Raw genomic sequence first — 24,878 nt, 5'->3', positions numbered from 1 at the left:
TGCTGTATTTTTTTTTCAGATAAAATATTTTTTAGACTTTGACAACTATTTCTCACAACTGAGATTTTCAAGACGTGTTACAAAAAAAATGTATGTGTTAGGTTACGTTCACACGTCCAGTAATCCATTAGAACGATCCGTTGACAAAAAAGTTAATTGACAAATAAGTTGTGCAGACATAACTTTTTTTGTTCTGCTAAAAAACTGATTTCAACTGGATCCATTTTTTATCATTGAAATGTATGGAAAATTGATCCGTTAAATAGCCATCCATTTTTGTTCCAATTGAAAAGGATCAGTTTTACTTACTGGAGGTGGAAAAATAAATATTTAATATTTATTAATGGACATGTGAACCGTCACATAATCATTCATTTGAAACTGATCCAGTAAGTAAAAAAGGATCGTTTTCAAATGAAAGTAAAATGAAGATCTACTTAATGGATCCATTTTCCATAAACGTCAATGTTGAAAAAACGGATCCAGCTGAAATCTGTTTTTTTTAGCTGCACAAAAAAGTTATTTCTGCACAACTTTTTTTTAATGGATTGCTCTATTTCAAACAGATACTGGGCGTGTGAACGTAGTCTAATTGGGGAGTTGGCACATTATCACAGCTTATTTATACAAGTGGTGTAGGTAGTTGGAAGCCATCCTGCCTCCATATTCTCAAACTACGATGTAATGAGCAAATGTGTGTAATTATAATAAAGGGTTAAGGCAAAATGAGTAACTAAACATTATAAGACAGAGATAAAACGTAAAATAAATATGGTTCTATTTCATCCCCTAGGTAATGAGTTTAATTTGTCTGCTTTAAAGACCTTCTCAAGAAGAAAACCTCCTGAAACTGTAATATATTGAATTCCTGAATTTCTCCTCCAGACCACACAGCCGGGGGGTTCAAATCCTGGCGCAATGATGTCTTGTTTATAATGATGTCCCTGATGGTGGTCAATCGCAGATAACCTTGGTGATGATTTGTCATCATGGACAATATTTCATAACACTAGAATCTTACTATGTTACCTATAATTTTTTTCTAAATTTTTTTTATTTTCTGATTGCAATTTTTTTTGTATTGTATTTTCTGCACATGATTATGGAGGCAGCTGCCTTGACTGAGCTGCTACTAACAACATTTAGAGATATGCTTAACAGCAGCTACATCAGCCTTTGGAACAATAGACCAGAGATATTCATTGACTTCCATGTCAGATAGTTGTAAGCATGTTTGTAGCCTGTGGGAGGTCATTGTGCAAGGAGGAGGATTAGGGGATCTGTGACCATCACCTATTGTACATTTCAGATCCTGTGTTTTCTATACAGTCATGGCTGAAAGTGTTGGCACCCTTGAAATTGTTCCAGAAAATGAAATATTTCTCTCAGAAAATTATTGCAATTACACATACAAGTGGTTTTGTGGCTTACCCTCCTTGTGGAGTGTGTCAATGACTGCCTTCTTGACATCTGTCAAGTCTGCAGTCTTCCCTATGATTGTGGAGCCTACTGAAACAGACTAGGGGCCCTTTTAAAATGCTTCAGAAGCCTTTGCAGGTGTTTTTTGTTAATTATTCTAATTTACTGAGATAATGACTTTTGTGCTTTCATTGGCTGTAAGCCATAATCATCAATATTAACAGAAATAAACACTTGAAACAGATCACTCTGTTTGTAATGACTCTATATAATATATGAGTTTCACTTTTTGTATTGAAGAACTGAAATAAATTAACTTTTTGATGATATTCTAATTTAGTGAGAAGCACTTGTATTTTGTTATACACATGATTATTTCCTTTGTGTGTATTGGAACAGCACAGAAAAAAACAAAAAAAAAATAAAAAAAAAGCAAATTGGACATCATTTCACACAAAACCCCAAAAATGGGCCCAACAAAATAGTTTTCACCCTCAACTTAATATTTGGTTGCACAGCTTTTGGAATAAATAACTGCAATCAATCGCTTCCTATAACCATCAGCAAGCTTCTTACACCTCTCAAATGGAATTCTGGACCACTCTTCTTTTGCAAATTGCTCCAGGTCTCTCCTATTTGAGGGGAGCCTTTTCCCAACACCAATTTTAAGATCTCTCCACAGTTGTTCAACTAATTTTAGATCCGGATTGATTGGTGGCCACTTCAGAACTCTTTTGCGCTTTGTTTCCATCCATTTCTGGGGGCTTCTTGAAGTATGTTTAGGGTGATTATCCTGCTGGAAGACTCATGACCTAGGAAGCAAACACAGCTTTCTGACACTGGGCACTACATTGAGACCCAAAATCCTTTGGCAATCTTCAGATTTCATGATGCCTTGCACACAGTCAAGGCACCCAGTGCCAGAGGCAGAAAAACAACCCAAAAACATCTTTGAACCTCTACCATATCTGACTGTAGGTACTGTGTTCTTTTCTTTGTAGGCCTCATTCAGTTTTCAGTAAACAGTAGAATGATGTTCTTTACCAAAAAGCTCTATCTTGGTCTCATCTGTCCACAAGACGCATTCCTAGAAGGATTTTGGCTTACTCACATACATTTTGGCAAACTGCAGTCTAGCTTTTTTATGTCTCTGTGTCAGCAGAGAGGACATCCTAGGTCTCCCGCCATAGCGTTTCATTTCATTCAAATGTTGACAGATAGTTCTCGCTAGCACTGATGCACCCTGAGCCTACAGGATAGCTTCAATTTCTTTGGAACTTGATTGGGGCTTCTTATCCACCATCTGGACTATCCTACATTGCAACCTTTCATCAATTTTTCTCTCAGGTCCACGTCCAGGGAGATTAGCTACATCAAAATCTCCGGAGAGACTGGTAACCTTGAGATTTTTGATATTTATAAACAGTTTTGGTTTTCAAATCTTTCTGTTCTTCATGCTTAATGTGGCACACACAGACACATAATGCAAAAATTGAGTCAACTTCTCACCTTTTTATCGGGTTTCAGGTGTGATTTTCATATTGCCCACACCTGTTACTTGAGTTTGTACGAGCATCATATTCTTGAGACAAAGTTGTTTACCCACAATTCTGGAAAGGTGCCAACAATTTTGTTTGGCCCATTTTTGAGGTTTTGTGTGAAATGATATCCAAATTGCCTTTTTTTTTCATTTTTTTCTTTGTGTTGTTCCATTATACTCAAAGGAAATAAAAAAGTGCAATTGTAATAATTTTTCTGGGAGAAATACCATATATACTCGTGTATAAGCCGACTTTTTCAGCACATTTGTTATGCTGAAAATGCCCCCCCAGCTTATACTCAAGTGAGGGTCCCACTTACATTCTGGCTGTGGATGGTGGGGTGGGGGAGAGTGACGGCGGAAGAGCGGGGCTCAGGCCTTAGCGGTAGCCGGCTGCTGCAGCGATCACATGTGCCTGCTACTACAAAGAATGAATATTCACTCCTCTCCACGCCCATGGGTGTGGAGAGGAGTGAATATTCATTCTCCTTAGCAGCGGGCACATGTGATCGCTGAGCAACAGCAAGAAACTGGAGGCTGCAACTGACAGTGACTATTAAAGAGAATTGTCCCGGCATGGAGAGGAGTGAATATCCTGGTAGCTGATATCAAAGGGTGAGGGCGCATGGCAGTGAAGTCATGCACTGCTTTCATGCTGAGATCAGCTGCTGGCAGAATAGGACGCAGCGCTGGAGCAGAGGGGAGGAAGGTGAGTAGAATTGTTTATTTTTTTTTCATGTGTGCAGTGATGGGGGGGCCATGCATACCAGGATTGGGGATGAGGGGGCCATGCATACCAGGATTGGGGTGAGGGGGCCATGCATACCAGGATTGGGAATGAGGGGGCCATGCATACCAGAATTGGGGATGAGGGGGCCATGCATACCCGGATTGTGGATGAGGGGTGCCATGTATACCAGGATTGGTGATGAGTGGGCAATGCTTACTAGGTGTCACGGGTGTGTCAGGTTTGACATATTCGGGTTGGCTTGTACTCGAGTATATACAGTATTTCATTTTCTGGAACAATTTTGGCCATGACTGCATATACAGGTGCTAACTTTCATTGTAATTCTGCCTGTGATGATAATGAGACTTCTGAAAGTGATCTCTACAGAATGCTAAGTGTCAGTCTATTATCAGGCTCAGTGTTCAATATAGAAAATGGCAGGTTGCTTTCATGTTCTTCAAAAATCACTGTTCTCAGTAAATTACGGAATATCTCTAAAATATAACAGAAATATACTGTGTGATCTGCGATGATCTGACCACTGAGACACTTGGAGCAGTGTTCCCCAACTCTGGTCCTCGAAAGCCACCAACAGGTCATGTTTTCAGGATTTCCTTAGTATTGCACAGGTGATGGAATTATTGCCTGTCCAAGTACTGCATTTATCACCTCAGCAATACTAAGAAAATCCTGAAAACATGACCTGTTGGTGACTCTTGAGGACAGGAGTTGGGGAAAACTGACTTAGAGATTGTGGGAAGAAAGGGGCAGCAGCCTACGTTGGAGAACCATAGACTTTAGAAAAGTTGCAACAACCGTAATGCCAGACACTGGTTCTGTGTCTGGGGAAACATAAAAAGGCCTTTTGCTATTGTGATTTGTAGGGTCCCAGTAGATGATCCCACACTGATGACAATTATTTTATTACCTGGTTAATTAATTTGTTTAATGTTACTTGTCGTCCATGAATTGATGCTTCATGTAATAGAGACCAATCAGACACAAAGTCTGCAGAGAAAAAAAAAGAAAAGTTATTATACATCACGTCACAAAATATCTCTTTAATGTTGTTAATAAAATTAACAATAAACAGCCTGAGGATATAGATACCTTTGATATTTTTTTTCTTAAATGTTTACATTTTTGGCTGATAATTTTTTCCCTACAGGTCTTTATTAAAAAGTTACTTAATTTGGCTTCTGCAGCCTCCATCTATCATAGTACATAACTAGCTGCAGAATGCTGTTTTGTGATAAATCCGTCAGATTATCTGTACCACTATGCGTTTTTTAAGCGTTTCTGCAGTGGCTATTCCGCTGCAGAAATGCTTAAAAAACGCTTGGTAGAAGGTCTGCTATGTTCCCCAATGATAATTCGCATGTGATGTGCACATGCTGCGGAAATTTCCACTGCCGATTATCATTGCGGAAAAATCCGCATCACTACCAATTATTTTGCGGAAGCGCTTTCGCCGCCATTGACTTGCATTGAAACGCATGGAATCCGCATCACTGCATCTGTACATGCGGAATCCATGCGTTTCAATGTGCGGATGGTACCCAGGTCTAGAGAAGAGGAGACTCTCCTCAGGACCCGGGTACCATAGTACCTGTAAAAAAAAAAGAATAAAAAAAAATATATATACATTATACTCACCTTCTGATGGCCCCCGGTGTGCTTGTCTTGGCTTGCCGGCAGCTCGCAGTAGACTAAAGGACCTGCGCTGACGTCATTTAGTCATGTGACGGGTCACGCGACCGCTGACGTCGGCAGGTCCTTTAATCTACCGCGAGCTGCCGGCAAGCGGAGACAAGCACACCGGGGGCCATCAGAAGGTAAGTATATATTTATTTTTTATTTTTTACCATTCTTACAGTCACACTATATAAATCCATGCCGTTTGCATGGATTTATATAGTGTGACCAAGTTGACAAGCACTTTCCAAGTGATGCTAACATCACTTGGAAAGCGCTTGACAACCCGCATGCGGAAATGCATGTGAAGAACGCTTCACTTCTGCATGTCCCTGGCAGGAAAAACGCATGTACAATCCGCATGTACAATCCGCATGTACAATCCGCATGTACAATCCGCATGCATTTTTTCTGCCAGGGAGATGTAGAAACGCTCAGGAAAAAATCCGGAGCATTTCTGCATCGTGGCCACATAGCCTAATGCTTATCTCTGCTGTGCTGAACAATCATCTGAGCTGGTTTATTACCAAATCTAACTTGATTAGAGGTTGTAGAAGCTAAAGAAAGAGAAATTGTAAGAAAACTCTAAGTAAAAGTAAAAAATGTTCCACAAAGTGTCCATAGTCTGTAATCAATGTAAAAAGAAAAGTTCTTCAATTTATCATTTGTGCTTTTTAAGTAATTATTTTGTCTTGTTTTTCTTTTTGCACATGCAGATTTTGCACCAATTTAATGAAAATGGGCACACAATGTTTTGATGAATTGAAAAAAATCAAACTTGCTTATTTTTTTGTCTCGTTTGCACATTTTTAAAGTAAAAAAAAATAGCATGATCCTTTCAATACGCTTTAAATGTGGCAAGGCAGTCTTCATCTGCACACAGAAAAAAATTGACAGATTTTGTACTCCACTAGGGTACTGGAGGACAGAAGTGCAAAAATTCTGCGACATTTCGAAATGTTGTAAATGAGGAATTACGCTAAAACCATGAAAATAAAAACAGAGATTAAACAAAGTGAATTTAATTTACAAAGGCGCAATTAAATAATGGATGGGATATAAATTAAAAAAGTCACTATTTTTACTTTAGAAAAAAGATGCTAAAGCAGTAATTTGAGGTCCTCCTTATTCTTCAATTTCCCCTGTTTTGAAGATCTCTGAGTCAATTAAAATTACAGAACACTTCAATGTGTAAGTCACTTCATTATGAAACAGAAGGGAGAAAACACAGCATCCAACATTGACAAAAGGGATGGAGACAGTTTTGTTACATTCCACTTCTCTCTGCACAATTCACATTGCATGTTCACACTTTCCTATATAAGTCAGTGAGACATTTTCTGACTTTCCTGGGGTCTTTTAGATCCAGTTTCCCAGCCCCATTCAGATGTCCATGTTTTCTCTCGTACATAAAAGCATGGACCGTTGTTCATCACTGTTCTGGATCTGAGTTACTTCAGTGTTTGGTCCGTGATTCAGTTTTTACCATTGGTAATTTTCACTGATCAAAAATAAATAAATAAATGACCAAACTTCTCCTATATATTGACAGCACATTGACTGCACACTGTTGCCATCCGTGTGCGGTACGTGATTTTCACAGACCCTTAGACCTGTAAGTGTAATTTCCATCCATGACTCCAATGAAAAATTGACATGTCGCACTGATTTCTTGCAGATCACTCAGTCTGCAAGAACACACGGCCATGTGAACAGCCAAATAGACTATAACAGGTATATGTTAACCCATATCTACAGGTAAATAGAGTTTTCCAAGGTGACAGATTCCCTTTAATCTCTCATGGTTTTTGAGACATAATTTTGTGGATTATTGCATTATCAGTAGTGATGAGCGAGCATGCTCGCCACTGCTTGATACTCGATCGAGCATCAGGGTCCTCGGGCACACTCGTCACTTGATCGAGTACCCTGCTTAATCATTACCATGCTTGAGTCTCTGGCCTGCATGTTTTTCAGTTATTAGACAGCCAATAAACATTATTAAGATGAATTAATTAAAATTATTATACAGTGGCACCTTTTGGTGCCTTTCATGTGGCACTAAAGGGTATTTTTAACCTTCTTTAAACCTGTTAAATGCTATTACTTTGATAACCAGGCAAAGTAAAGCAGACAGCTGGGTGCTGATATTATCTAATGGATGCACCAATTCTGGGGCAACTGCGGGCTGGTATTTTTAGGCTGGGATGGTGCCAATATCCATGGACCTTCCCAGCATGATAATTTAGTTCCCAGCAGCGACTTGGGAGTCAGAGATACTTCCCTATGCTGTTCCCATTCAATTTAAGCGGTTTCCATCCATTTCAACGATTTTCCTATGCTCCCCCGCCCCCACATTCTTCTGTTATGGTCCTCCGAAAAAATGCTCACGTTTTTCACATTGACTTCCATTATATTCATTCCATGAATTGAGCCCATCCGAACGTCCGACCTGCTTGATTTGAGTACCGAGCACTCGAGCTTTTTAGTGCTCGATCATCACTAATTATTCTCATCGCCTTGAATTCTGTTATACCTATGGATGTAATAGTATAATAGCAATAGTTGCTTACAGAGATTAGTTCTGATGATTAGAAGTGTTTCATTTTTCCTGTAGGACTTCCTTTGTTTTTGTATAGAACAAATTGTTCTATTTTGAGAGTTTAGAATAAGACAAAAAAAATCTAGTGTCAATGTTTTATGAACATCTGTCTTCTTTTATTTTATGAACATCTGTCTCACATCTTGTAATATGTTCACCTATTTATTTATTTCATTTTGTGCATATGAACACATATTTTGCTGTTTTGTACAGACATTGTCACTAATCCCTATTCACAGTAGGGCTCAACATCTAAATACGTATTTCAGACATAGACACTCTAACGTGTTGATTTTTATTTATTCTAAACATATTATTCTAAAAAAATATTTTTTTATTTGCTGTATTGTTAAAAAAAAAAAAAAAATGATATCTTGCATTTTTTACTCTGGCTACTGAGCCTCATGATAGGCTGACACTTTCTGTTTATTGAGATCTCTTCCTATCCTCTTATGACCATTACATGTCAGATTACAATGACATAGATGAACACCTAGAAATAGATAACACAGAATCCATCATTCACAGTAGGTGAAGGTTGCAGCCCACCCTCTTCCCCTCCCTGCACAATCACCTCTGCCCAGATCACAGAGCATGCCCAGAACACTCTCCTATAAAAGTCAGTGTACATCTCCAGTCTATTGTGTCCTATGTCCATAAAGCTACTGTAAAATTTATCTCTAAATGCTGTTAACAACAGCCCAGAAAAGATGGCTGCCCTCACTTTTAGAAATTAGGATAAAAAAATAAACAGATTAGAAAACTAATGTTTCACTACTTCATTCCAAAGGCTTCACACATCCATTGTTCACGGTCCGAGTACAGACTGAGATAAGTGGATCAGTAACAGGTCTCCTCATTTAAACACAACAACCTACGCGGCTATTGAGTTTTGGTCAACAGAGCCGAGGCTGGGGCGTAATCGGACGTGTATGATGTGTGAAACCGGCCTAAATCATGACTGACAGAAAGTAAAAAGCCAAACTCCTATATTTGTAACCATTACAAAGTCAACAATGGCCTATCTCAGGAGTGGACATACCATTGGTGCAAACTGTGTAGCCACACAGGGGCCCAAGAGGTATGGGGAGCCACCACCATCTCCGAAGTAGCAGATGAATTATGATAAACTGTTATACTTTTCTTGAATAGTGACCCTCTTCTATCTTTGGCCGCCCCAGGCTACATAATTAATACATTGTTTACTGAGCAATTAGCTAACTATGTATGGGGCCATAGGTGCTTGTACAGTCACTGGAGGAGAAGGCATGCTAAGATGAAAAGGTACCACCAGCCTCATAAGTGATTGCTGCATCTTGGGACTGGAGGACAGTGAGTGGTTGTTGGTTGGGTGGAAATGCCACAGATGTGAAGCCTCATTTGGGGATAAATGTGGAGCCAATGACGTACTTGGGTCACTAGGGTCTATTTCCTAAGAATTGATTCACATCCTTATGGATTATATTTCTTCTGTGTACACTGATAATAATACGGCAAATAATATCATTCATTGTTGTGATTTTAAACCGAGAACTTGATGTTTTTTGTGTCTTAAGAATTTGCATTACTTTCAGCTTATTGTAGAGTAACCAGTTCAGACTTGCCAGGAACTGAATGATCCGCTCTCATGTGTAAGAAAAAGTTCAGCTCCATTATGTTCAAGTATGACAGGATGTACAATTTTGGTGGAAAGTAGAGACTATATTTTATTTACCTATGGTGCACATTGTTCTAATTACATGGCAAAAACGTGTTTGTCTGGTCTGGACTACAGAGTTGTCTTAGTGGCCAACTATTTACTCTACACATTCACGTGATTGTTTCAGTATGTTACACATTGTACACACATACTGTATATATATATATATATATATAGATATATATTATAAGGCGGCGGTGTTCACACCGTGCAGTAACTGAGGCAGTGATCCAAACAAGTCCAACATAAACAGCTTTATTCAGCGACTCACGGGTAAACAGAAAAGTCCTCCGGTTCGCAGCCGTGTTAACATGAGTCCTTAAACAACGGTTGCTGTGGGCAACGGCCGCGCCAGGCCGCTCAGAGCCTGACGGGTGCAGAGCCTTTCCAGGTGTGGGTTCAGCTGCTCACAGACCCGCCAAGCTTTCCTGCTATGCTCCTAGCAGGTCCCAACACTGAACAACACTAATCCTTAGTGTAGGGTTTTTAAAGGACCTGTGGCAAAAGCCACTGGAAAACCCGGGTTGAAGGGAGGAGGTCGCCCCACTGCCTTCCTGTAGCCTCCTCCAGAAATGAAGGCCCTGCCAGGTTTTACTAATCTGCCTTAGCCAGATAGCCTGACCAGGTCAATGCTCACCTTCATTCCTGCATTTCAGCCGCAGGTGAGTTTGTGACTGCAATGCACTCCAATGGATTTAATAGGTCTCTGTACACATTCTGAGGGATATATAACGTCCCTCGTATACGATCCAGGACACTGCCTCACATATCCCCCCCCTCTGTTCAAACTTGTGGGGTTGAATATTTGTCACCATACCGGGAGCCCGGGACAGGGCATCCGCGTTTGCTTGTGACTTCCCAGGGCTATGTTCTACAGAGAAACTGAAATTTTGCAGTGACAGGAACCACCTGGTGACTCGCGCATTCCTCTCCTTGGCATTCCTCATCCATACCAAGGGTGAGTGGTCCATCACCAAGCGGAACTGACACCCGAGTAAATAATAACTGTAACATACCTGGCGGCGTCCTTGCATGGTGGTCCATCTCCCACTGTGCAAGAGCGCGCACTTGATCTCCAGTCCAGAATGTCTCTCTGGCTTCCCTCCATGCTGTCTGTTTGTGTCTGTTTCTGCTGCTTAAGGGCGGCGCCCGATCACTTCCTGCTTTTTGTACCTGCTGTGGGTCACACCCCTTGTGCGTCCTCAGCCTATTGCTGTCTGTCACCTGGTATATAGCTCAGCTGCTCCCATCTATCCCTGCCTGAGCATAGTGTTTCATTCAGTGTGTGCTTGCACTCTGAAGGTGCCAGGTCCCGTTCTTTGTCTCCTGCTTTGTGGTATCAGTTCCCGTGTCTGAACTGAGTCCTGTCTATGTCTCCTGCCTTGCGGTATCAGTTCCCGTGTCTGAGCTGAGTCCTGTCTATGTCTCCTGCCTTGCGGTATCAGTTCCCGTGTCTGAACTGAGTCCTGTCTGTGTTCTCTTGTCTGCTTATCCTGGAGGCTGTATTTCCAGGCCTGTCTGAACACGCTCCTAGCCTGTTCCTCCCGCCTTCTAGGGGCCGATTACCTAGACCCGCTCCTGTATCTTGTCTGTCCTGTCTGAACACGCTCCTTGCCTGTTCATCCTGCCTCTCTGGAGGCCGTATTCCTAGACCCGCTCCTGTATTCCGCTGCAGTGTCGGTCTCCTCCGTACACTCAGTTCCAGTCTGAACTCTCTCCTATCCTTTACCTGTTTTGCCTCTATATCCGTTCCCTTCCTTTTTCTGCAGAGTCTGAACTCGTACCTAACTCCTGCTTGTCGTCTCTGTACTCCCGTTTGTGAGTTTGTGGTCCACTCGCTACTTCACTGCAAGTACCCTGTGGGTATCTGGCTCTGCCTTTCCCTTCCTGTCTGTTCCGTGTGAACAGAGCCCTGTCCCCCCTGCTCAGCCTTGCCTGCTCTGTCTCCTTTGCTCACCGCTCCGGCGGTTCTAGCCTGCTCTGACTCCTTTGCTCACCGCTCCGGCAGTTCTAGCCTGCTCTGACTCTTTTGCTCACCGCTCCGGCGGTTCTAGCCTGCTCTGACTCCTTTGCTCACCGCTCCGGCGGTTCTAGCCTGCTCTGACTCCTTTGCTTACCGCTCCGGCGGTTCTGGCCTGCTCTGACCCTTTTGCTCGCTGCTCCGGCAGCCTTGCTCCGCTCTGACCCTTTTGCTCACTGCTCCGGCAGTCTTGCTCCACTCTTGCTCACCGCTCCAGGCGGCCTCGTCCTGCTTTACTCTTGTTCACTGCTCCGGCAGTCTCGCTCAGCTCTGACCCTTTGCTCACCGCTCCTGGCGGCCTTGTCCTGCTCTGCTCTTGCTCACCGCTCCAGGCGGTCTTGTCCTGCCCTGTTCTCGCTCATCTCTCTGGGCGGCCTCACTCTGCTGTGTTTGTCCGCCACATCTGTGGTTCTGTTCCTGAGTCCCAGTGTGTACTGGGTCCTATCCCGCCAGTGTCCCTACCTGCTAGTGCCTTCCTTTCTGTACTCTAGCTGTGCTCGCCTATACCCCTCTGCCTGTATTGTTCCTGAGTCCCAGTGTGTACTGGGTCCTATCCCGCCTGTGTTCCTACCTGCTAGTGCCTCCCTGTCTGCACTCTAGCTGTGCTTGCCTGTACCCCCCTGCCTGCATACCCGTCGTGCCTGCCTATACCCACCAGTCTGTGCGCCAGCCTAACCAGTCTGTTCCTGTATTCCCCTGTGTGGGTCAACAGCCGTGTCCGGGGTCTGTCCTGGAGTAGCACCTGGTCCCTCTGCTCGGTTCCTCCTTGGTGCACTGGCGTCGTATGCCGTCGTGCGACCCTGGTCGGATCGGGTGAATACCTAGTTACGCCCCTCCAGGCATTCACTTTCCGGCACGGTCCAGTGGAATCACACGCACACGCCGCTCAGCCCGGGCGTGTGCATTACAATAACATAGTGATTCCAAGGCCCACTTAATAGCCAAACACTCCTTCTCTACCACGCTATAGTTTTTCTCTGCCGGGATACGTTTTCTACTCAAGTAGGTGACCGGGTGCTCTTCGCCATTCACTTTTTGTGACGATAACGCCCCGAGGCCTACCTCCGAGGCATCTGTCTGTAGAATGAAGGTTTCCTTGAAGTTGGGGCTGATGAGGACCGGCTGTCCACACAGGGCCAACTTCATGGACTGAAAGGCTTCTTCTGCCTGAGGGTTCCACCGAACCATTACCGATTTTTTTCCTTTCAAGAGATCGGTCAGAGCAGCCGTTCTCCCAGCAAAATTAGGTATAAACCGGCGGTAATACCCAAGGATGCCAAGGCACGCCCTCATCTGCTTTGTACTTGACGGTTTAGGCCAGTTTTTTATGGCCTCAACTTTATTGATTTGGGGCTTGATAACTCCTCGGCCAATCACATACCCCAAATATCGGGCTTCCTCTAGCCCTATCGCACATTTTTTGGGGTTTGCCGTTAACCCCGCGGCTCTGAGAGAATCCAGCACCGCTTGTACCTGGGATAGATGCGTATGCCAGTCGGTGCTAAAGATGATAATATCATCTAGATACACGGACGCGTACTCCTGATGGGGCTTGAGCACTATGTCCATCAGCCTCTGGAATGTAGCTGGGGCCCCATGTAACCCAAAAGGTAAGACCACATAGTGATATAGACCCTCCGGAGTTATGAAGGCGGTCTTTTCCTTCAAAGATTCCATGAGAGGTACCTGCCAGTAACCTTTGGTGAGATCGAGCATGGTAAAGTACTGGGCCTGCCCCAGTCTCTCAATCAGCTCATCCACCCTGGGCATTGGATAAAGGTAAAACTTCGACACTTCATTTAATTTCCGGAAATCGTTACAGAAGCGTAACGATCCGTCTGGTTTTGGAATCAGTACGATGGGGCTAGCCCACTCACTCCATGATTCCTCGATGACGCCTAACTGGAGCATTTGTTTTACTTCAGCCATGATGGCTTGCCTCCGGTCTTTGGGTACCCGGTACGGTCTCATTCGCACCCTTACCCCAGGTTCGGTGACGATGTCATGTTGGAGAACTGTAGTCCTACTCGGTAGCTCTGAGAACACGTCGGTATTCTGCTGCCCCAGCGAGCGAGCCTCCCGTCACTGCTGTTTTGTGAGAGCATCACTTATCTCTCCCCCGGACGCATCCCTGGCTGAAGGTAGAGAACTCTCTGGTGGCATGCTCGAAGTGACTTCCGTAACTAAACACTCTTGATCTTTCCAAGGTTTTAGCAGGTTTACATGGTAAAGCTGCTCAGGGTTCCTCCTTCCGGGATGATACACCCAGTAATTTATCTCCCCCACATTTTCTCGAACCTGATATAGCCCTTGCCACTTGGCCATGAGCTTACTCTCGGCTGTGGGTACCAGTACTAATACCCGATAGCCCTTGTTAAAAGACCTGACCCTGGCTCTTTTATTATATGTGCGCCTCTGGACTGCCTGGGCATCTAACAGATGTTCTTTCACGATGGGCATGACCGCCGCAATCCAGTCCTGCATACTAGCCACATCTTCAATTATACTCCTATGTGGAGTCGGCTCTTGTTCCCACGTCTCTTTGGCTATGTCCAATCGAGCTCTAGGGTGTCTGCTGTACAATAACTCAAAGGGAGAGAACCCTGTGGAAGCCTGGGGTAGCTCACAAACGGCGAACATCAAATAGGGTAGCAACATGTCCCAATCCCTTCCTTCCTTAGAAACCTCCTTTTTTAACATGGACTTGAGGGTTTTATTGAACCATTCTACTAGCCCGTTGGTTTGAGAGTGGTACACCGAGGTGCGCAATTGTTTAATTTTCAGCATTTTGCACAGTTCCCTTGTCACCTTGGACATAAAAGGGGTCCCTTGATCCATCAGGATCTCCTTAGGTAGTCCAAGGCGACAGAACATGGCAAACAGCTCCCGTGCAATCAGTTTCGCCGAGGTGTGGCGTAGCGGTATAGCCTGCGGGTACCGGGTGGCATAGTCAAAGACCAACAGTATATGTTGGTGGCCACGAGCGGATTTTACAATGGGCCCTACCAAGTCCATTGCAATCTGTTCAAAAGGTACCTCTATAACTGGCATGGGTACCAATGGGCTACGGAAACTGGCGGTGGGTGTGGTCAGTTGACATTCGGGGCAGGATTCACAGTACTTTTGGACCTCCGTGTAAATCCCCAGCCAAGAGAAATGCTGCAAGATACATTCTTGCGTCGTTTTAACCCCTAAGTGTCCACCCAGCAGGTGTGTGTGTGCCAAATCTAGAACCACCCGACGGTACGACTGAGGTACCACTAACAGTTCCATAACCTCGTCCCTGATCTTGTCTATCCTATAGAGCAACTCACCGTTGACTATCATGTGTGGAAATACAGTATCTGCACCGGGCTGTTGTGCTACGCCATTTACCTATAACACCCTTTCCCGTGCCCGAGTCAGGGTGGGATCCTGTAGCTGAGCTGTCCCAAATGTGTCATAGAATCATAGAATCATAGAATGGTAGAGTTGGAAGGGACCTCCTGGGTCATCTGGTCCAACCCCCTGCTCAAAGCAGGATTCACTAGATCATCTCAGACAGATGTCTGTCCAGCCTCTGTTTGAAGACGTCCATTGAAGGGGAACTCACCACCTCTCGTGGCAGCCTGTTCCACTCATTAATCACCCTAACTGTCAAAAAGTTTTTTCTAATATCTAATCTGTGTCTCCTCCCATTTAGTTTCATCCCATTGCTTCTAGTCTTTCCTTGTGCAAATGAGAATAAAGATGATCCTTCTACAATGTGACAGCCCTTGACATATTTGTAGACAGCTATTAAGTCTCCTCTCAGTCTTCTTTTTTGCAAGCTAAACATTCCCAAATCCTGCAACCGTTCCTCATAGGACATGGTTTGCAGACCAGTCACCATTCTGGTCGCTCTTCTCTGAACTTGCTCCAGTTTGTCTATGTCTTTTTTAAAATGTGGTGCCCAAAACTGTACACAGTATTCCAGATGAGGTCTGACCAAAGAGGAGTAAAGACCGATAATGACTTCACGTGATCTAGACTGTATGCTTCTGTTAATACATCCCAGAATTGTATTTGCCTTTTTTGCTGCTGCATCACACTGTTGACTCATGTTCAGTCTATGATCTATTAGTATACCTAAGTCTTTTTCACATGTACTGTTGCTTAGCTCTATTCCTCCCATTCTGTATATGCTTTTTTCATTTTTATTGCCCAGATGTAGTACTTTGCATTTTTCCCTGTTAAAAACCATTCTGTTGGTTGCTGCCCACTGCTCCAGTTTATTTAGGTCTTTTTGAATCCTCTCTCTCTCTTCTCTAGTATTAGCTATCCCTCCTAGCTTTGTGTCATCAGCAAATTTAATCAGTTTACCCTCAATTCCTTCATCTAAATCATTGATAAAGATGTTGAACAATACAGGTCCCAGGACGGAGCCCTGTGGTACCCCACTTGAGACATTCATCCAGCTGGATGTGAAGCCATTTACAACCACCCTTTGAGTCCGATCACTAAGCCAGTTATGAATCCACCTAACAGTTGCCTGGTCCATTGCATACTTGGTCATTTTTTCAATAAGGATGATGTGAGATACTTTGTCAAATGCTTTGCTGAAGTCAAGATATACTATATCTACAGCATTTCCCTGATCCACCCAGTCAGTGATTCTGTCATAGAAGGAAATTAAGTTAGTCTGACATGACTTGTTAGTTACAAACCCATGCTGACTCTGGTTAATCACTTCATTCTTATCCATGTACTTACATACATGTTGTTTAATAATTTGTTCAAAGATCTTTCCTGGTATAGAAGTCAGACTCACCGGCCTATAGTTCCCTGGGTCCACCTTCTTCCCCTTTTTGAAGATAGGAACAACATTTGCTCTTCTCCAGTCTTCTGGGACTTCTCCTGTTCTCCAAGAATTTTCAAAGATTATGGAGAGTGGTTCTAAAATTTCTTCTACAATCTCCTTCAGTACTCTGGGGTGTAATTCATCTGGACCTGGAGACTTGAACTCATTTATGTTAGCTAAATATTCCCTCACAATCTTTCTGTTTACTGATAACTTGGATTCCTCTATTCCTTTAAAAGGACAGTGAAGATCAGTTGATGTTACATTTTCTTTCTGAGAGAAAACAGATGCAAAATAGGAATTAAAAAGTTCGGCCTTCTCAACATCCTCTCTTACCATTTCTCCATTTCCATCCTGTAAAAATCCTATAGCATCTTTGACTTTTCTTTTACTTTTGACATACCCCCAAAATCCTTTTTTATTGCTTTTGACATCTCTTGCAAGCCTTAATTCATTGTCAGCTTTAGCTAACCTGATACGTGCCCTGCAGGATCTGCAGACTGCACTATAATCTTCTTTAGATATGCCTCCCTCTTTCCATTTAATAAACATTTCTTTCTTTCTTTTTAGCATGTGTTTAAGTTCTGTGTTCATCCATCCTGGTTTCCTTAAATGCTTCCCATTCTTCCTACTTTTCGGGATTGTTAACGATTGTGCTTTGAGAATCTCATTTTTAAAAATTTCCCATCCTTCCTGGACATTTTTGTCCTTAAGGACATCCAGCCATTGGATCTCTCCTATTCTCTTTCTGAGTCTCTTAAAATCTGCCTTTCTAAAATCTAACCTTGAAGTTTGAGTCTTCACATGTCTTCCTCCTCTAGTTATCCAAAATTCTATAATAGCATGATCGCTGCCTCCTAGGGTCCCAGCCACCTTTACCTCCTCAACCATTTCCTCCCTGTTTATAAGAATTAGATCCAAAGTAGCAGATCCCCTTGTTTTCTCCCCTACCTTTTGGAAGATAAAGTTGTCAGCAAGAGAGGATAAGAATTTGCTTGACCTGTTAGTTTTACTTGAGAGAGATTCCCAACAAATGTCTGGATAGTTGAAATCTCCCATGACCACTACGTCATATTTTTTGGAGAACTTGGTCATTTGATACATAAAGAGTTCATCCATATCTTCAGCTTGCCCAGGTGGCCTGTAGTAAATGCCTACAATGGTGTCCTTTCCGTTGTTCTCTCCTTGTATTCTTACCCAAACAGTTTCCACAGAACTCCCAGTCTCTGATGCTTCAATCTCTGTGCAGATATATGCTTTTCTAACATACAATGCAACACCTCCTCCTCGTTTATCAAGTCTGTTTCTTGCAAATAAGTTGTATCCTTTTAGCCTTTTATTCCAATCATGTGTATCGTCCCACCAAGTTTCAGTGATTCCAATGACATCATATTCCTTTTCCTGCATTAGTAGTTCCAATTCTCCTTGTTTGTTGCCCATGCTTTGTGCATTTGTATAAAAACATTTTAGTTTGTGATTGGTTTCTCTTCCTCCCATATTTTTATTATTTAGATTTTTTTGTCTTTGTTCTTCTTTTCCACTTCCAGTAGCAGAGATCTCAATAGTATTTGTCAGCTGTATGGCTTTTTCTGGCCTTTTGCTTCCCTTCCCACATTGTTCTAGTTTAAAGCTCTTCTGATGAGTGTAGCAAGGCGACTTCCAAATACATGTTTTCCAGTCTTCGTAAGGTGCACCCCATCTCTAGCAAGTAGTCCATCGTATAGGTAATTCATTCCGTGATCCAGAAATCCAAATCCTTGTTGACGGCACCATCGACGTAGCCAGTTGTTCACCTGTAGAATCTTATTCCACCTCATTGTTCCATGGCCATCCACTGGGAGGATGGATGAGAAGACCACCTGCGCTCCCAATTCTTTCACTTTCTTGCCTAAGTCTTCAAAGTCACTGCAGATGGTTTCCAGGTCCTTTCTTGCGGTGTCATTTGTCCCCACATGTATTAGCAGGAATGGGTAGTGATCTGTAGGTCTGAAGAGTCTTGATATCCTGTCAGACACATCTTTAATTTTTGCTCCTGGAAGACAGCACATTTCTCTTGAGGTAATGTCTGGTCTGCAGATAGCGGCCTCTGTTCCTCTTAACAGGGAATCCCCCATGACCACCACTCTCCGTTTTTTCTTCACAACATTCTTCTTTCTCCAGTGTCCCGGGACACTTCCAGCTCGGGGATTGATGGGGTCTCCTCAACCTCTCCTGCCAGCACCTCTAGGGGTGACCTATCGGGGTCACACTCTGTCCCTAGGTTGGACACCCCTACGGCAGGTATCCCCGACTCGGGTTCGTCGGGTACAGCGCCTGTAATAAATTTTACCATGGGAGAGTGGATTTTGTTTTTCCACAGAGTCCAGAACAGGGGCAAGTCTCTTCCCAACACAGTTCCATAGGGAAGATTTTTTACCACCCCCACCACATGTTTTATGTTACCACATAGCGTGGACAAAATTACCTCCGTGGTTGGGTACTGTCGGAGGTCCCCATGGATACACACAACCCCGCCTGCCATCCACTGGGGTTGTCTCCTGCCACTAGCGACCCATGCACCATAGTCACTAGGCTCCCCGAGTCTAGGAGGGCCTCCGTGGGGTACCCATTAACCAGTACCTGGCACAGTTGGGGTTCACTGTTCGAGGGGTCGGCACTCGCAGTGCAGACGTTCTGGGCGTACATTGAAACCCGGCGGTTATACCCGCAGTCCATGGGCTCCGTAGTCAGGGGGCAGTTAGTAACCACATGTCCCGGCCCCTGACACCGCCAGCACCTAATGGTGGAGGTACTGTTAGGTCTTATGACTGTTTGGGAGGGAACCGGTCTCCTGCCACTCTCATTCTGGGGTACCCCTTCAGCACGGGTATGGTGCTGACTGTCCTCAGCAGAGGGACACGACCCCTTTACCGGTTCCTGGGTTGGCAGGGATCAGCGTGACAGCCACAAGGGGGCAGAGTCCTGGATAAAGTCCTGAGTGGCCGAGTAGCGCTCGATCAGGCTGACTACCTGGTCAAGTGTGCCGGGGTCCCCTTGCCCCACCCAACGTTGGATAGTGGCTGGCAGAGTCCTCACCAGCCGGTCAACCACCACCCTCTCCACCATCTGGGCTGGAGACAAAGTCTCAGGCTGGAGCCACCTCTTTACCAGCTGCAGGAGGTCATAAGCCTGAGACCAGGCGGGTCAGATCTCCACATAGGCCCATGAAAATACACGCTGAGCCCTCACATATGTATTGACCCCCAGTCGGGCAAGGATCTCACCTTTGAGCCTCTGGTAGTCCTGGGCGTCCTCCCGACTGAGGTCGAAGTAGGTCTTTTGGGCATCACCGACCAGAAACAGAGCCACCACTTCTGCCCACTGGACGGCTGGTAGGTGTTTTCGCTCTGCTGTGCATTCGTAGATGGTCAGGAAGGCTTCCACGTCGTCCTCCGGTCCCATCTTCCTCAACGCTGAGCGAACCTTGTCCCGGGCCTCTCGACATTCCGGAATCGGCGTTGTGGCCGTTTCCCGCAGGGCAGCAATCTGTTGCAGCAACAGTTCATTTGTTTTTTGCTGCTACTGGTACAGTAACTGCTGCTGCTGATTGTGCTGCTGCTCCCGCTCCTGCTGTTGCCGCTGAGACTGCAGCTGCTGCTGATTGTACTGCTGCTCCCGCTCCTGCTGTTGCCGCTGAGACTGCAGCTGCTGCTGATTGTACTGCTGCTCCTGCAGTTGCCGTTGCAGACTTTGGTGCTGCTCCTGCTGTTGCCGCTGAGTAAGTACCAGCTGCTTTAACAGCTCCTCCATTTTGTCCACGGGGTGGGGCTGAAAGGTGGCAGGCCGGATTGTGGTCATGCAGCTGCCGGTGGGGTATGCCTCAGTCACAATGCCTGCTTTCTCCACCAAGTTGTAAGGCGGCAGTGTAGTAACTGAGGCAGTGACCCAAACAAGTCCAACATAAACAGCTTTATTCATCGACTCACGGGTAAACAGAAAATTCCTCTGGTTCACAGCCGGGTTAACATGAGTCCTTAAACAATGATTGCCGTGGGCAACGGCCGCGCCGGGCCGCTCAGAGCCTGACGGGTGCAGAGCCTTCTCAGGTGTGGGTTCAGCTGCTCACAGGCACGCCAAGCTTTCCTGCTATGCTCCTAGCAGGTCCCAACACTGAACAGCACTAATCCTTAGTGCAGGATTTTTAAAGGACCTGTGGCAAAAGCCACTGGAAAACCCGGGTTGAAGGGAGGAGGTCGCCCCACTGCCTTCCTGTAGCCTCCTCCAGAAATGAAGGGTTTTACTAATCTGCCTTAGCCAGATAGCCTGACCAGGTCAATGCTCACCTTCATTCCTGCATTTCAGCCGCAGGTGAGCTTGTGACTGCAATGCACTCCAATTGATTTAATAGGTCTCTGGGGGATATATAACATCCCTCGTATACGATCCCGGTCAATGCCTAGCAATATATATATATATATATATATATATATATATTTATATATATATACACGCACAGTATATATAATATACAGTGGGTACAGAAAGTATTCAGACGCCTTTAAATTTTTCACTCTTTGTTTCATTGCAGCCATTTGGTAAATTATAAAAAGTTCATTTTTTTTCTCATTAAAGTACACTCTGCACCCCATCTTGACTGAAAAAAACAGAAATGTAGAAATTTTTGCAAATTTATTAAAAAAGAAAAACTGAAATATTACATGGTCATAAGTATTCAGAGCCTTTGCTCAGACACTCATATTTAAGTCACATGCTGTCCATTTCCTTGTGATCCTCCTTGAGATGGTTCTACTCCTTCATTGGAGTCCAGCTGTGTTTAAATAAACTAATAGGACTTGATTTGGAAAGGCACACACCTGTCTATATAAGACCTCACAGCTCACACTGCATGTCAGACCAAATGAGAATCATGAGCTCAAAGGAACTGCCCAAGGAGCTCAGAGACAGAATTGTGGCAAGGCACAGATCTGGCCAAGGCTACAAAATAATTTCTGCATTACTCAAGGTTCCTAAGAGCACAGTGGCCTCCATAATCCTTAAATAGAAGAAGTTTGGGACCACCAGAGGTCTTCCTAGACCTGGTCATCCAGCCAAACTGAGCAATTGTGGGAGAAGAGCCTTGGTGAGAGAGGTAAAGAAGAACCCCAAGATCACTTTGGCTGAGCTCCAGAGATGCAATAGGGAGATGGGAGAAAGTTCCACAAAGTCAACTATCACTGCAGCCCTCCACCAGTCGGGCCTTTATGGCAGAGTGGCCCGACGGAAGCCTCTCCTCAGTGCAAGACTTGTGAAAACCAGGATAGAGTTTGCTCAAAAACACATGAAGGACTCTCAGACTATGAGAAATAAGATTCTCTGGACTGATGAGACAAAGATAGAAGTTTTTGGTGATAATTCTAAGCGGTATGTGTGGAGAAAACCAGGCACTGCTCATCACCTGCCCAACCCAATCCCAACAGTGAAACATGGTGGTGGCTGCATCATGCTATGGGGGTATTTTTCAGCTGGAGGGACAGGATTACTGGTTGCAATTGAAGGAAACATGAATGCGGCCAAGTACAGAGATATCCTGGATGAAAACCTCTTCCAGAGTTCTCTGGACCTCAGACTTGGCCGAAGGTTCACCTTCCAACAAGGCAATGACCCTAAGTACACAGCTAAATTAACAAAGGAGTGGCTTCAGAACAACTCTGTGACCATTCTAGACTGGCCCAGCCAGAGCCCTGACCTAAACCCAATGAGCATCTCTGGAGAGACCTGAAAATGGCTGTCCACCAACGCTCACCATCTAACCTGACGGAACTGGAGAGGATCTGCAAGGAAGAATGGCAGAGGATCCCCAAATCCAGGTGTGAAAAACTTGTATCATTCCCAAGAAGACTCATGGCTGTATTAGCTCAAAAGGGTGCTTCTACTCAATACTGAGCAAAGGGTCTGAATACTTATGACCATGTGATATTTCAGTTTTTCTTTTTTAATAAATTTGCAAAAATTTCTACAGTTCTGTTTTTTTTTTCAGTCAAGATGGGGTGCAGAGTGATCTTTAATGAGAAAAAAAATGAACTTTTTATAATTTACCAAATGGCGGCAATGAAACAAAGAGTGAAAAATTTAAAGGGGTCTGAATACTTTCCACACCCACTGTATATAATATTTGTTAAATCACTATACTATGTTATTGTGGTTCTTAATCCTTGATTTTAATGTTGCATTCACCATATTGCATTTCCCTGACCTGAAAATATTTGGTTTTAATTCAAGTGTCCAAGTTAATGAGAAACACAGATGATTTCAGAATAAGTCCAAAGTTCCCTTCTCTGACTAAAGCAACAGTTCCTTTCTGTCACTCAGTGCTCCCGATAACCAGTAATTTTCCTGTTGGATGAGCCAGTGCTGAATATTTTGTGTCCCAGAGGTGTTCTGGCCAATGTACAAACCGCTCAGTGAGAATCTGGCTCCACTACCCTCATGAATACTCTGAGCTTCAATGCTCCTTTTTACATGCTGTCGCAGGATTTAAAGGTGAAACAGAGAAAATCAGCAAAAAAAAGTCCTTGCATTTGAGTGTGATGAGCTATAAGATGTCTTGTATAACTATTATTATGATTATTACATAAAGTAGTAATACTTCTTTTTCATTCTTTTATTGATTGGAAATGTCCTTTTTTCACAACGCTGCAGTAGTTTATATGTCCACATTATAGAATACCTTGGAAACACTGCTACTTTGTACACATGGGTTCCAGAGGTTGGACTTCCACTGATCATAATGTGATGAAATATCTTAGTATTATGCCAACATTTTAAAAGGTGAAAATATTACTTTAATGATATGGATCTGTAATATGCATGTGCATGAACTCCCCAGATGATGGCAGAGTAGCGAAACGCTCGACAGGGCAGGCGCCATCCACACAGGGGAGATCATAATACTAGTATGGATTCATTATTTTCGTACTTGCATGTTTTTTCAATGTTTAGATGTACTACTTGATATGTGTTTTTACAATGGGATTTGTATCTGGTCATACAGAATATAGCTACTTTTTAGCATATCATTTATATGCACCTCAATGATGACCTTTATTATGATCAATGATTTCCATGATCAATACTATTCATACATCCATGTATGACATGCTTATATTTGCATGATTATGTTTTTTCTTTTTCATATATTTTTTTTTTATATTGTCTTTATGCACATTGTTCTCCCCTGTTTGGGTCTGTGCCCTCAATTTTTCACACCCAAGTTTTTTCCTTCCTTTATATATCATAAAAATTAAATACATTTTTAATCATCTTATTTCTGGATTTCTTGGTCGTTAATTCTTTCTTTTGGTATTGATGCGCTCATACAATGTATGTTAATAAACAGATTAATTCGCAATTTCCTTCCAGGTATATCACCTTACAGTAGAACTATCACAAAGGTATCAATGGGAATTACAACAATGGAACCATTCAGGTGGAAACTGCACAAATAACACCCCCATCCATGCAGAATAGACGCTCGTGTTTCATTTGCAATTTCTTTCTCCATTTTTTTCCAATTTTTTTGCACCATAAAACCGCCATATAGTAAAAGTTGCATAGGGCAATAAGACATAATGACCTGCAGGTTATTAAATAATTAATGCTATCATTTCCACACTAGATGTAAAATATACTCACCAGACATTAGGGGGTTAGAGACGTACGTTACTGGTGGCTGACCTCTGTCGTCCTGAGAGCCACCACCATGTTCAGACTCCATCCTTTATAATAAGATCTTTGTGACACCTTGAAAGTCCAGGTTCCCCAGAGAATATAAGCTCCTGGTTACATGAGTGACGTACGGTATTGCATTAATGGAGTCCTGTGGGAACATGTAGCAGTGAGAAGAGCTCAGTAATACCTGGGTAACCCTAGAGCAATAAGAATATCATCCCTCTCTCAACCAGTCCCAAACTTCATGAAGATCCCGACAGTTCACAAACAAAAAAGCTGCATTGAAGTCACATCCTTTTAGAAAACCACGGCCAATCATCTGGAGAATACAACCGGCATGCACTTTCTTTCAATGAAAAGTATATCTTTGCAAAAAAAAAAAAATGTGAGAGGAGAGAGAGGGGGTGGGGAGCTCAGTAATCCAGTTAGGCAACTTCAGCAGAATCTAAAAACGCCTGAGGAACTTAGATGATAGGGGAAAAAAAACAATATTAACACAACAGCTTAATATGTCAGCAGCAGTACATATACAAATATACTTAAGTAAAAATTGACATTAAAGACTGGCATAAATGAGCATGTCATGTCTAAGGGTATGTGCACATGACGTCCTTTTCCAGGCAGGTTGGCTCCAAAATCCATCTGAA

General features: G+C 43.5%; 1 protein-coding gene across 1 annotated transcript in view; it reads right to left on the bottom strand.

Annotated features, from left to right (window-relative positions):
* Window positions 1-24,623, bottom strand: part of ASB9 (ankyrin repeat and SOCS box containing 9) — an 88,990-nt gene extending 64,367 nt beyond the window's left edge. Inside the window, exons 1-2 of the mRNA XM_073668071.1 lie at window positions 24,196-24,623; window positions 4,618-4,697 (exon numbers count right to left, since the gene is read on the bottom strand). Coding sequence (XP_073524172.1) covers window positions 4,618-4,697; window positions 24,196-24,277 — 162 coding nt within the window. The 5' untranslated portion in view covers window positions 24,278-24,623. The remainder of the gene's footprint in view (window positions 1-4,617; window positions 4,698-24,195) is intronic.
* Between the last annotated feature and the right edge of the window lie 255 nt (window positions 24,624-24,878).

This window comes from Phyllobates terribilis, unplaced genomic scaffold, assembly GCF_046119375.1.
Source record: "Phyllobates terribilis strain yellow unplaced genomic scaffold, ASM4611937v1 Scaffold_2__4_contigs__length_985480577, whole genome shotgun sequence".
Classification (NCBI taxonomy): domain Eukaryota; kingdom Metazoa; phylum Chordata; class Amphibia; order Anura; family Dendrobatidae; genus Phyllobates; species Phyllobates terribilis.
The sequence above is the reverse complement of the archived record's forward strand: the minus strand, read 5'-3'. Positions and strand labels throughout refer to the sequence as shown.